This window comes from Anabas testudineus, chromosome 10, assembly GCF_900324465.2.
Source record: "Anabas testudineus chromosome 10, fAnaTes1.2, whole genome shotgun sequence".
In the NCBI taxonomy this organism is placed as follows: domain Eukaryota; kingdom Metazoa; phylum Chordata; class Actinopteri; order Anabantiformes; family Anabantidae; genus Anabas; species Anabas testudineus.
The window spans coordinates 22,096,135-22,109,767 of record NC_046619.1 but is presented as its reverse complement, the minus strand read 5'-3'; the positions used below and the strand labels follow the sequence as shown (position 1 = coordinate 22,109,767).

Genomic DNA, 13,633 nt, shown 5'->3' with positions numbered 1-13,633 from the left:
TAAAAAAGTACAGAGTCCTACTATGTGCTTCAAAGTCCCTCCCTCTCAGCCTGTACTACCTGTAAAATCTAAATCACATGGACAAACTGAAGCACCAGTTAAATCCATAAACAGACCTATAAGTACAAGTAAGAGTGAACCTAAACATCCTGGTAAAACTGAACATCATGGTAAAACTGAACATCCTGGTAAACAAGAATATCCTGGCAAACACAGCAATCATGGCAAACACAAACATCACAGAGGACACAACCATCAAGGAGGACACAACCATCAAGGCAAACACATCCATCACAGAGGACACGACCATCAAGGAGGAAAACACAAACATTCCAATGAACCCAAACACAGAGAACATCCAAAAAAACATAAATATCCCAATGAATCTGAAGATCTTAAACAACAAGGCCATGTCAGAAAATCTGAACATCCAGGAAAAAGTGAACATCTTGGCAAACCTACTGGAAAATTTGACAATACCAAGAAACATCCTGGAAAACATGAGCACTTCGAAAAAGAACAATATCCTGGCAAACTTCAATATCCAGACAACCCTGATCATCATGACAATCATGGACTTTACGGTGTACCGGAACTTCCTAACAAACCCAAACAGTATGATGAACCTGAACATCCAGGAAAACTTGAAAATACAGAAAAACACCCTGAAAAACACGAGCACTTTGGAAAAGATAAATATCCTGACAAACTCCAATATCCAGACAGCCCTGAACATCGACATTACAGTGTACCTGAACATCCCAACAAACTTGAACATCCTGACAATCCCGAACACCCTGATAAACCTGAATATCCCAGCAGACCTAAACAATTCAGAAAGCATCGTCATCCCCTTAAACGCTCTGATGGATCTACATTGGCTACCACCTACTCGGAGATAGACAAAGATAGAAGTAAATGTCGAGACACAACTAAATGTTTCTCAAAAAAACAAGATAAGGAGACCATACAAGTGGGTAAAGACTGTGGCAAATCTAAATGTCCTTGCAAAGGTAAACAGTACTGTAAAGGAAAACATTGCTACAAAGGAAAACCTTGTGCTACAAAATCTCCAGGTCATTATTCATCTGTCATCAGTGAAGGACAGAGTGAGGTGCTAAATTGTAAGTTACCAGTTCCTTCAAACACTCTACATCACGTTTCAATGTATGCATGAATATATCTTATTACTTAACACATATGCTTTTTGTTTGATTTACTGCAGCTAAGGGATCAGCAACTGAGGTGCCATTAGTCAAACCTAAATGTCCTTGCAACGGTAAACATCACTGCAAAGGAAAGTGTTCAGCTACAAAAGCTCCACCTCATTACTCCACAGTGATCTGTGAGGGACAGAGCGAAGCACTGCGCTGTCGTAAGTTATTGCACACACTGTACATCATGTACCAAAATGCACAAGAATGTGTGTCATTATTTATCGATGTGTACATACTGTATATCTATATGTTGTGCTCTGTGGTATAACCTTTGGCAGCTAATGGGAAAACAATTAAGGTGCAAGGAGCCACTTATGGTCGCCAAAGTAAAACTGTTTGTTGGACAAGCAATATGGAAGATGAAAATGAAAGCCTGACCTGTGCAAACGATGTCACCAGCATAATAGCCCAAATGTAAGACCATAAATAAATTGTCAGGTAAACAAATAAGAGGAAAACTGCAGCAGACAAATATCCCAGATTGATTAAAGTTGTATTCTTTTCTTCTAGATGTGACTACAAGTCAGAATGTACAGTTCAGTCATCCAACACATTGGCTGGAGACCTGTGTTTAGGCACTCATAAATACCTGTCTGCAAGCTACCAGTGTGTCTAAGAGGTATGAAACAAATGCATACATATAGTAGACACATAGTAAAACCAATAATGGTAATTCTATTATTTATAATGCTATATATTGTTATTTTAGTTTGTTTTATTTTATTTGTTATTACTTCAAAAAGTGTCATGCCTTGAATCTGAATCTTAACACACTTTACACTATTGCTTTGCATCGTGTTGGTAACGTTTGCAGTGCATCACTCATGTTTGATCTCCTGCATATTGTTTTAATTTTGTAGTTACAGTAACTCTTTTTAATTTTTTTTTACTTTCAGAGTTGCTATTTTGGCTTTTTAAGATTCACATATTGTCACATATTATGTTCAGTTTGATCTTATTTTTCACAGTGTACCAAAAAAGTTACTCCTATGTGGATTAGTAAAGTAATCAGGTCTACTTTACCCTAATTCATTGTAGTCTAATCTAATTTAATTTAATTTTAATCTAATCTTCACTGTTCTGTGTGTTTACAGAAACCATTTGTGTTGCTGCAAGAGGAGGAAATGTTTCTACAAATCTCATTCACGTGTGTCCCAACTTCACACCAATGATTAATGAAAATTGTTTTGAAAATTTACTTTGGAAAAAGAGCAGTTTAAAAATCTATGTTGCAGAATAAAATCACAGACATTTTGAGTGTGGTGTTGTAGGTGGTGGGTTAGTGCTGGTGTGGTGTAGTTTTCTAAAAATGCAACAGTCAACAGAAAGAGAGGAGCTGGTTGAGACAAAATTAAAACTAAATAACTATGGTACACTGGCTCTCGCATAACAACAAAACAAACCACCCAATCAATTTTATTAAATCTCACTAGGAATATCAAGTAATAATTCGACATGGAGTTCCAGACATTCATTTCTATTTTTATAGTTTTACATTTTGAAATTGGTGTAACAACAGACAAAAAACAATGCAATTAGAACAGATCCACAAGGATCTCAGAGCTTTTAATGATTATTATTTCTGTCATTATTGGGACTATTGCTATTGTAATTATAAATCTTTTTAGAAGTACTAGTACTGAACTGTTTTTCTTTCATGCTGATGTGTAGAATAGCTGTGTATTGGGTTCTTTAGTTCTATTGTCATCGACTCTACCTGTAATAAGAAAAATAAACCATCCCACTGCATCTGTGCTGTGTCTATGTAAAATAAAATAAACTCTACAGAGACGCAAATCTAGTGCTATGTTAGCAGGTAGCTGATGATAATGATGCCAGTTGAGCAACAGGAGGTAGCAAAGATTAGCAAGAGTGAAGTGAGGAGGACATTGAAGGGGATGAAGAGCGGAAAGGCAGCTGGTCCTGATGACATACCTGTGCAGGTATGGAAGTGTCTAGGAGAGGAGGCAGTAGAGTTTCTGATATGTTTAAAAAGATCTTGAAGAGTGAGTGGATGCCCAAAGAATGGAGGAGATGTGTACTGATGCCAATTTTTAAGAAGAAGGGAGATGTGCAGAGCTGTGGCAACTACAGAGAAATGAAGCTGATGAGCTAAACAATGACGTTGTGGGAAAGAGTAGTGGAGGCTAGGCTGAGGTCTAGGCTAGGTTCAGAGCAACGGAGAGTGTGGAAAAGAGAGGACGAGGCGTGTGCAAGGAGGATGAAAAGTGAAAGAGAAGAGTGGCAGGAGTATAATATATATGTATATATATATAATATATTGTAATATATTGTGTGATAAAAGAGGATCAGTGAGAATGAAAGGAGACCATGCTGAGAGCAGTGACACTGAAGAAAAGACAGGAGGCAGAGAGGTCAGAGGTCAGATTAAAGTGGTTTGTACACGTTCAGAAGGGAGACTGGGAACCTATCGGTAAACGGATGCACGGATAAACGGATAAATGCAGGTACACATAGTTAGCCGAGTCTATTTTTTAAACGTGTTGGTTTTTATGATTAAGATTTACACGCTGTGCTTTAACTGATCTCAGCACATTGAATTCTACACAATAAACAACGCTGTACAAATGTTTACAGGTATGGCTCAGGGCCTCGGGTGAAAAACAAAACTAAATGGTATCTTCTATGCTAAAAAACAAACAAAAATCATTTGTTCCTGGTTATGTTTTATTCAACAAACAACAATGTTCAAATATTTAATGTTTGCCCTTTGTAGCTCCCAGATATCGCCTCTGGGATCAGTTTGTTTATTTGTAATTTTCCTAAAACAAGTGCTGCACCAATAACTCTCTAAATAGGTTACTTATTTGACTAATTGCACAAAAAACAGAAAACTGAATATGCAACTAAAATATTAAGTTCAAAAATATAGTTGTGGAAAACTACCACTATGTAGATAAATGTAATGTGTAAAAGCCACTAACATTGCAGCTGGTGAAGGTGGATCTGAGTTCACTTCATGTTCCTACCTACAGCTGATTAATCCACAAAAATACATCTTTAGTTTGTTTTGAATTAAAAATCTAAATCTGCAAACTTGCATCTTGGAACAAATACTGACAAGTATTATACTTAGTTACTTTCAACCACTGATGATGACATGTATAATTTATAAATTAATTTTAGGATTCAGTTAAGTCTATAAACCAATAATATTTATTCAAACTCATTCATGTGCTCAGTGCTGCACACTGATAAACTAAAGGTCCTGTTACTGTCAGTTTTTATTATGAATGCCATAAAGCATATTTATATCTTAATTTCAGCTTCTCTGCAGCTAGTAGATAAATACTGTCCAGTCCTCGTGGCCCCTGCAGTCGTAGGATTTAGTCAAACAGCTCAGTTCCTGTCATGTTGTGTCATGTTTGATTCAATAATCACGTTACACACTGAAGACAAACAATCAGTCGAGGCAGCTGAAGGAAACACAGCACCTCAAGACGCGAGATGAACAACATCTAAAACCAGGAATTAAACTACAGACTGGAGATGGTTCTTCTGAAGCTGACCCTGCTGGCCTGTAAGTACTTAGATTAAAATTTCCCTGGACACGTTCAAGTCATTTTCCAAAATCCAGTTTCTCCGGCTTATATTGAACAGATTCTCTGAACCTTGTTCTCTCACTGTTTAAAATCCAGATGACAGAATATTTGAGTTTATATAAATTCAGTTAATATTGTCCAGTCAGAGTAATGCATTTACAGTAGAGAGTTGTCCAATTTTCTATCTACTTTAAGTTTACAGGACTAGGCACAAAAAAGTGAAATAGCTCATCTGTATTTTTAGTAACGTATCCGTTATCTACTCTATAAACAAAACTGAAACCTTTTTTTTGAGTAATGTTGCAATAAAGAGGTTTTATTTGCATTTGGACTTATATATATTTATATTAATATAGAAAGCGCAATAATTCTTTACAATGTTTTGGAGGGTGGGTAGACAGAAACGTATTGGAAGTTTCATAGAAATCATTTATTGTGAAGTATTCCTTAGTATTTTTCACTCCTTGGTTGACTTTCAGTACAATTCCTATTCTGAGATGTAATAGGAAATATTTTGTTAGAATTACTGATATGTGAACACTCCATCCTTTCAGTTCTGGCTGTTGGACTCATCCTACCTTCAGTAAGTGGTGGGTACTGAGATTGTTATGTGTTAAATAACTACCTGTTCTTATCTGGAAAATAAATGCTGATGAAGAAATCTCTTATTCATGTACATTGAAGATAAAGTCAGTTCTGAATCATCATCTTCATCGGTTGAGGAGGAGAGAAGATGGTAAGAAAATGTTCTTTTCACGGCTAATGTTGGAATTCTTTTGGGCAGATAACACCTAGCTGTACCTGTAAATCTCCTAGTCCTAGTTTTTGTTTCTTATTCTAATCTTCGTTGTTCTTATTGAGTTTGTTGTTTAGATGTTATATGATATTTGAGTATGTGTGGATTTTTCCTGGTTGTGGTTCTTTTCTTCCCTTTTGAACTCAAACAACACTTTCCTTAAATTTTTATAACATTCTTCCACAGTTCTGGAAAAACTCCATGCAATGGAAAAGAAGTGGGAATCGAAGACAGTAGTGAAGAGACTGTGGACAAAGAGAGGTCAGTAACGTCACCTGGGCCTGATTTTATACTTTTTTTTTTTTACAAAATTAACCCAGAAATCCAAAGATGTCTTTACCAAAGCATAATCTGGACATACGGGAAAAATAAAGCTACTGGGTGCAATGTGCCTGCTATGTTCTCTGATGAACAATTTAATTAACTGTTCGTTGGTACATTTAACAGCACTATTGAACAAGACGTTGTTAAAATAAAAAGGCGTACTGCGCTCATTATTAAACTGAAGATTATTTAAATATCCTTCACATCAACTGTGCTCTGTTTTACTCTGGACTGGTTTTTAACATTCTTTAGGTCATGATTTTAACTACCTTGTTTTCTTATGATAATGTTTGAAGGTGATGTGATGTCACAGTGAATTTCTTAAGCTTTTAGCTTTTACAAACATATTAAATCACACAGTTTTTGTGTTTTAGCTGAAATTCCTTCTTTACACAGATTTAACATTACTATCTTATCTCAACTTCTATAACTGTGCTACTGAGCAGCTCTGGCTCCAATGCTGCCAGTTGTTTTTTAATGGAAAGTACAAAAATGTTAAAGCAGTTAAAATTCCATTTAATTTGACTCAAACATCTTAATAACCTTTGATTAGGTACAATTGTGTTCAAGATTCTAATCACATCAATATGCACCAAATTTACTTCTATTTAGATTGTTAGATATTTCGTTTTTTAATTAGATTGTACATAGGGAGATATCATGAATAATGAAGAATTACTCAGATCACGTTTGACTTCAACAAAAGACAAAGACATAGGTTTAAGGTTTAATGACAACTAAATAAACATGGGTCGGTATGGCCCAATTACAGCTCATTCACAATTCTCTCTGGCAGCTGATTGGTCAACTGAACATGCAGCTTCCCTTGACTACTCCATACACCTGGTTGTGTTTAGTCTAATCTAGTGACACAGATGGAACTAGAACTAGAACATGGTGCTATCCAGCTGGAAGGAATCAAGTAGCCTCAAAAGACAGGAGTGTCTCTATGTCTCTATGTTAGATATAAAGAAAAGTGCTTTTGGCATCAAAAATGTTACTGTTAAATGTTTACTTAATGTAAATGTACATTTAAAGAATACAGCAATCAAATCTGAATGAACAAACCATTCCCTCAGGTGGAATGGGCATGATGCCTATGTTGATGTTCGGTGTAAGAAAGGTTCTGAGATGTTCAATTAACAGAGAGACAATGTATGTTAATTGTGTGATGTAAATATTCTTTACTTTGCACAAATTATTTTTGTCCTTTAGATCTCACTGTTGTGATTCTGCTTTCAGTAAGTGATGATAATATTGCTACAGATTAATTAATAACTTAATTACCTGTTACTTGACTCAGTATTGTGGAAATTTAAGATAACTAATGTGTGCTTAAATGTCCAGACAGCGCTGAATCATCGTCATCTTCCTCATCTTCATCATCAGAGGAGGACAAAGAAAGCAACAGGTAAGAAAATTGCTGCTTCTCTGTGCTTTTTCAGACACTGCTGATCTATCATTATGCTTCCTGATTAATCATGTCACTATATATCATTTTATCACTTTATGCAGCACTCAGCTGTACTGTGAATCTGATTAATCAGCAATTAAACATACTTAATTAAATCTACACCTAAAAAGTGAAGGTGTCTAATTTGGTTGTAGTCTGAATGACATAAAACAGTATATTTTCAGAAACTTGATCACTTATGCTTTTTACACTCATCTTTAAGTTGCTCTTTCACACAACAGGAGACTGTCCATGTCTATATAATGTCCAGGCCAACTGACTCAGATATTTGCTTTCTACAGCTTCTCTGGGTAATGTCTAGTAAAGTTCTGGGTTCCAGCATGTCTGAAAATCACTTAAGAGGATTGCACCCAACTTGTCGGATTGCTATTCTAAGCAGAGCAAAGCTTTTTTGGTGTCAAACTGTGATTAAAGAGTCCAAAACAAGATAAAGATAAAGATAAACTTTATTGTCATTGCAACATCGTACAACGAGATTAAGGTCGTTAACCATGACTTATAAAGGGAAACTTGTGTGAAGTATTGTGTACATGCATTTTTACACAGGAGTAGAGTCTAAAACTGTAAAATGTAAAATATGTATATATACTTTTTCACTCAACAGTGGAGAAACCAAACCAGCAGCTCCTGGTAACAGACAACTGACAGTTCCCGTGAGTGACCAGCCAAAGTGTCCATTCGGCTGCAGACCCCAGTGCGCCTGTTGCTTTCCTCCAGGATTTCCTTTCTTCCTTACACCAGGTTTTCCTCAGCACATACTTCCCTCTAATTTTGAGGGAGTGATCTGTGGTGGAAAACAAGGCCAGTTCAGATGCCGTAAGTCTCCTACACATCCATAATGTTTTGTTTCCGTCTTGCTTTGTGTAATAAATACATGCTTCTGTATCACTCTATAGTCAATGAGAAGACAATCAGGATAGTATCAGCTGTCTACGGCCGTCAGGAGCAAAATGTGTGCTGGAGCTTTATGCAGCTTGGAACAAAACAAAGTACCAACTGCAGGCGTGATGTCACCGTGACCCTGCAACATATGTAAGGCACCACAAACAGAACGGACTCCTTTTTCACATAAGCACTTTGGACAATGTCTGGAGAATCAGGTTGTCACATTATACAGAGTTGTGTATTCACACATGCAGCACAGAGCAGGAGAAAGTCTGAGTAATATACATTCTCACTCTGGGAAATAGTTTGTTTGGTTTTTGGGTTGGGGCTGGTTCCTCTGTAGAGCATGCAGAAGGCTTGATGAGACACAAAACGTACACCACGGAAACCAATGTGATTTGTTTACAGTGCATCAGTAGAACAAGTTAGAAATTAATGATATGAAATTATGTGAAGGAAATAAGCATGTTCTAACAACAGTAAACTGTTTTTTAACTCCTAATGGCCTGTGACTGTGAACCAGGGGGCTCTCAGGATAAAGTCAGGGTAATCTAGGAACTGAATAACTCAAGATGATTGAGTTCTCACATGAGGCGCTCAGATACAGTCTGGAGAAGTTCAGGGTTCCAGTGCATGTGTTAAAGCAGCTTTACAGTCAAAAGGTATGCCCACTGTATCAGGTTATACTGTACTTTACTTTCACGAATACATTTTTCCACTTCAGGAATCTGTATGGAAAGTACAGAACATGCTGCATGAGTCAAAAGACGTTGCAAAGCCAAAGTGTGTTAACCTAAAGTTGACGCTGCTGTTTGACTGAAGACAGCAAACAAGATGATTTACCTAAATATAGAAGGTATTCAATGTAAGATATAGCTGATTACCAGCAATTGTCATCTTTTACAGGTGTAAATATAAGACAACATGTTACATCCGTGTAAACAATGCAACAATGGGAGGAGACCCCTGTCCAGGCACCTACAAATACCTGTCTGTTACAGCACAATGTGTCTAACAGGTAGGACATACACCACTATTGTTTCTGTATTTCTGAGTCTCTATAGTTCATTAGGTACAATAGTCACAAACTGGAAGTTTTCAATAGGTTTTTCTTCATGTGTATAACTGTGTAGTTTTCCATAGTCAACACAAATACTTGTGACTGAAAGTTAAGGAATACTAAAATACTGAAGGTGCATCTGATACTATACAATAGAATACGACTTTGTTACTAGATCACACTGTATTCCATTGTGCATCTACAGGCAGCTCTGTCCAAACAAACAGCACAAATATGACACAACACCATTCAACAATCATACAAGACACCTCTAATACCCATACCAATCATACAGAGTGTTTCTGATTCCTAAATATTTCTGCATTTTATTAAATGTGAGACTGTTTAGTCTTGTCTTAACATCTGTTCTATCTAACGTAAAGCATTTTGTATTATGAGGTGACTGAACACTGAACACATCACAGGTCGCTGACTTCCCACTTTTAATTTTTATCTTTTCAATAAATGTTTTATACCCCTGCAGCACATTTTTGTATGAAATAAAGGAGCTACTCATTTTATGTCTTTGTGTTATCAGACTGCACATTTTCATAACAAGGATCTTTACACACAACCTCACTGCATTTAAATACTTAACACTAACATATAGAGTTATGTGCAGTGTTGTGTAGTATTTAGTTTTGTACAATGGTCATTTACATTTATGGCAGTAATAATGTCAATTCATATGTTTGTGTGTTTTTACAGGGTACAGCCGTAGTCAGGAGGAGACATTTTTACCTCCAACATTAAGATGTCATAAAATCAATTGGTGTTTTGTTTCAATTGATCTTTGATTCAAAGATAATATTCCACTCCTGTGGACAATAAAATGTTTTATTCTGTTCCATAAATAAATATGTGTAAGTCTGTAAAAATGGCCATTGGTGTCAGTGGGGGTAGGTTTCATTTAGCAGAAGTTAGAAGGTACAAATCTCATGAGGTTTTTTTTTTTTACACATTACATACAATACATTTACATTTGTAATTTATACTCCACTACATTTAGAGACAGCTTTAGTTACTAGTTACTTTACAATATGCAATGTTTTCAAACAAAACATACAAACTGCTCAAAAATATGATGTTTTTTTTAATATAGATTCAATTATCAAACAGTATATGCAAGTGAAAGTGAAACATGTAATTCATTTAATCTTTCTTCTCACAAAACTACTACACATTTCATGGACCCAGCTTATTATAAATGTACTATAAGATACTTTATATTGACCTTATTTTACTAAATTCAATTTAAAAAAATAGCTGCACATTAACAAACAATCATAAAATGCTGCTCACAAAATAATGCATGAGTAGTAATAATTTAATACATTACATTTACATTTAGTCATTTGGCAGGAACTTTTATCCAAAGCATCTTACAAGTGAGGTATAAGGCAAGAAAAAAAATCTAAATACATAAAACTGTGCATAAAAATTATTTCTTTACTCTTTGAGTACATATCATCTTTAAAGTACATTTTCTTGATTGTAATCACATACTTTTGAACAGTAGAAAACTTATTGAATTCTTCATCCAATCCTGTCGTCTATGATGTTTGTAGCATTTAGTTTGACTGTTAAGTAGAAATAATGTATGAATTAGTTCCCTTGTGTAAACTGTTGCTTTAATAAGTGGACACAGACGATTAGCGTCAAGGCTAACTGCTAACCAAAACTGAGACAAATGTAATGGTATCCAATCTCAAACGTGGCGCTGGACCACAGCTAAATATACACATGTGAGGTGTTGTGTGGATTATATATATGTTGTGTTGTGTTTATACAATTTTACTTCATCCAATACATATTTATGCTGGTAAGCTAACCCATTTACAACATACACTAAATGTAACAATGATAAAGGAAAATTTATTGTGTTACAGGACTGTTGTTTTAGATGACATTTGTCATTTTTGCTTTAGCATCGTGTAGCTAACATATACACCCTCTAACATCCAGCTGTTAAACAATTTGAACAGTAGTGATATAGCTTTCATTATTCTGGCTCTGTACGCCACCACAGTGAAAGACACAAGAAGTACAGTAAAGGACCTACATCTATTTTTATACCATAGACCCACATGGGTATTTGGACAAACTAGACTTGAAAAGACACAGCAGCACTCAGTGTGTGTCCTAAATGATCCACATCTGAGGACTGAGTATCTGGGATCACATTGGAACACGCAGTCTGCATTAACCAAGGCTGTAATATGAACTTGTAATGCTACAGGTGCAAAAGAAAATATACAGTTATACATTACAAACTACAACAGTAAAATTAAAAGAACACAGTAAGATGCATCTTGAACTTTAACTACATTAAAACAAACCAAAATCTGAACTATTCACATGGAAGTCCAGGTTGTCTCTGTCATTTATTAAAGCAAAAACATACTTTAACAAATATAAAAATAGCACATCTGTGTGTTTGTCATTACAGTTAGTTGTTACATTAGAAACTAATGTACAGTTAAAACGTTACGTTAGAAACTAATGTACAGTTAAAACGTTACATTAGAAACTAATGTACAGTTAAAACGTTACGTTAGAAACTAATGTACAGTTAAAACGTTACGTTAGAAACTAATGTACAGTTAAAACGTTACGTTAGAAACTAATGTACAGTTAAAACGTTACGTTAGAAACTAATGTGATCTCAAACGTGGCGTTGAGCCACAACTAAATATATATATATATATATATATATATATATATACAACAATGACAAAAAAAAATCCAGAAAAATGCGTTTCAAAAAGAGTTATAAATTAATTTGCATTTCCACGAAGGAAAGAAGTATTTGATCCCTTCGAAAAACGTGCTTTAGTACTTGGTGGCAAAACCTTTGTTGGCAATCACAGAGGTCAGCCGTTTCTTGTAGTTGGCCACAAGGTTTGCACACATCTCAGGGGGGATTTTGGCCCACTCCTCTTTGCAGATCCTCTCCAATGTTTGGCAACTCGAACCTTCAGCTCCCTCCACAGATTTTCTATGGGATTAAGGTCTGGAGACTGACTAGGCCACTCCATGACCTTAATATGCTTCTTCTTGAGCCAGTGATTTGTTGCCTTAGCCGTGTGTTTTGGATCATTGTCATGCTGGAGTACCCAACCACGACCCTTTTCAATGCCCTGACTGAGGGAAAGAGGTTCTCACCCAACATTTGACGGTACATGGCCCCATCCATCCTCCCTTTGATGCGGTGCAATTGTCCTGTCCCCTTGGCAGAAAAACACCCCCAAAGCATAATGTTTCCACCTCCATATTTGACAGTGGGGATGGTGTTTTTGGAGTCATAGGCAGCCTTCCTCCTCCTCCAAACACAGCGAGTTGAGTTGATGCCAAAGAGCTCGATTTTGGTCTTATCTGACCAAAACACTTTCACCCAGTCTTCCTCTGAATCAGTCAGATGTTCAGTGGCAAACTTCAAACGGGCCTGTAGATGGGCTTTCTTGAGCAGGGGGACCTTGCGGGCACAGCAGGATTTCAGTCCTTCACGGCGTAGTGTGTTACCAACTGTTTTTTTGGTGACTATGGTCCCAGCTGCCTTGAGATCATTGACAAGTTCCTCCCCAGTGGTTCTTGGCTGATTCCTCACCGTTCTCATTATCATTGAAACTCCACGAGGTGAGATCTTGCATGGAGCTCCAGACCAAGGGAGATTGGCAGTTAATTTATGTTTCTTCCATTTGCGAATAATTGCACCAACTGTTGTCACCTTCTCACCCAGCTGCTTGGCGATGGTCTTGTAGCCCATTCCAGCCTTGTGTAGGTCCACAATCTTGTCCCTGACATCCTTGGAAAGCTCTTTGGTCTTGGCCATGGTGAAGAGTTTGGAATCTGGATTGATTGATTGCTTCTGTGGACAGGTCTCTTTTATACAGGTAACGAGCTGAGAGGGCTGCCAATGTCAGCTCGTTACCTGTATAAGATCCACCTGGGAGCTCGAGATCTTGCTGACGGATAGGGGATCAAATACTTATTTCCTTCATGGAAATGCAAATTAATTTATAACTCTTTTTGAAACGCATTTTTCTGGATTTTTTTTGTCATTGTTGTGTCTCACTGTTCAAATAAACCTACCATTGAAATTATAGCCTGATCATTTCTTTGTTAGTGGGCAAACTTACAAAATCAGCTGGGGTTCAAATAATTTTTTCCCTCACTGTATATATATAGAACAGAAACTGTTCTATATATATATATATACATATAATATATATATATATATATATATTATATATAATCTAGCCATAGGGGTTGCAAGCCAGTGACTTCTGTGCCGGTCCCAAGCCCGGATAAATA

At 36.4% G+C, this 13,633-nt stretch overlaps 1 protein-coding gene across 1 annotated transcript; it reads left to right on the top strand.

Annotated features, from left to right (window-relative positions):
* Positions 1–1,569: 1,569 nt before the first annotated feature.
* LOC113160974 (L-rhamnose-binding lectin CSL3-like) lies at positions 1,570–9,274 on the top strand. Its single transcript, XM_026358444.1, has 6 exons — positions 1,570–1,631; positions 1,728–1,823; positions 5,763–5,837; positions 7,116–7,141; positions 7,248–7,311; positions 9,166–9,274. The coding sequence occupies exons 1-6, from the start codon at positions 1,570–1,572 to the stop codon at positions 9,272–9,274; spliced, it is 432 nt and encodes a 143-aa protein (XP_026214229.1).
* Positions 9,275–13,633: the final 4,359 nt, after the last annotated feature.

What these genes read in the sequence shown, in the direction of transcription:
- LOC113160974 (XM_026358444.1), top strand. Translation starts at nt 1,570, where the DNA reads ATGGAAGATGAAAATGAAAGCCTGACCTGTGCAAACGATGTCACCAGC. An exon ending in ACCAGCATAATAGCCCAAAT is followed by an intron (nt 1,632 to 1,727) that starts GTAAGACCATAA and finishes CTTTTCTTCTAG; the next exon opens with ATGTGACTACAAGTCAGAAT. An exon ending in TACCTGTCTGCAAGCTACCA is followed by an intron (nt 1,824 to 5,762) that starts GTGTGTCTAAGA and finishes ATTCTTCCACAG; the next exon opens with TTCTGGAAAAACTCCATGCA.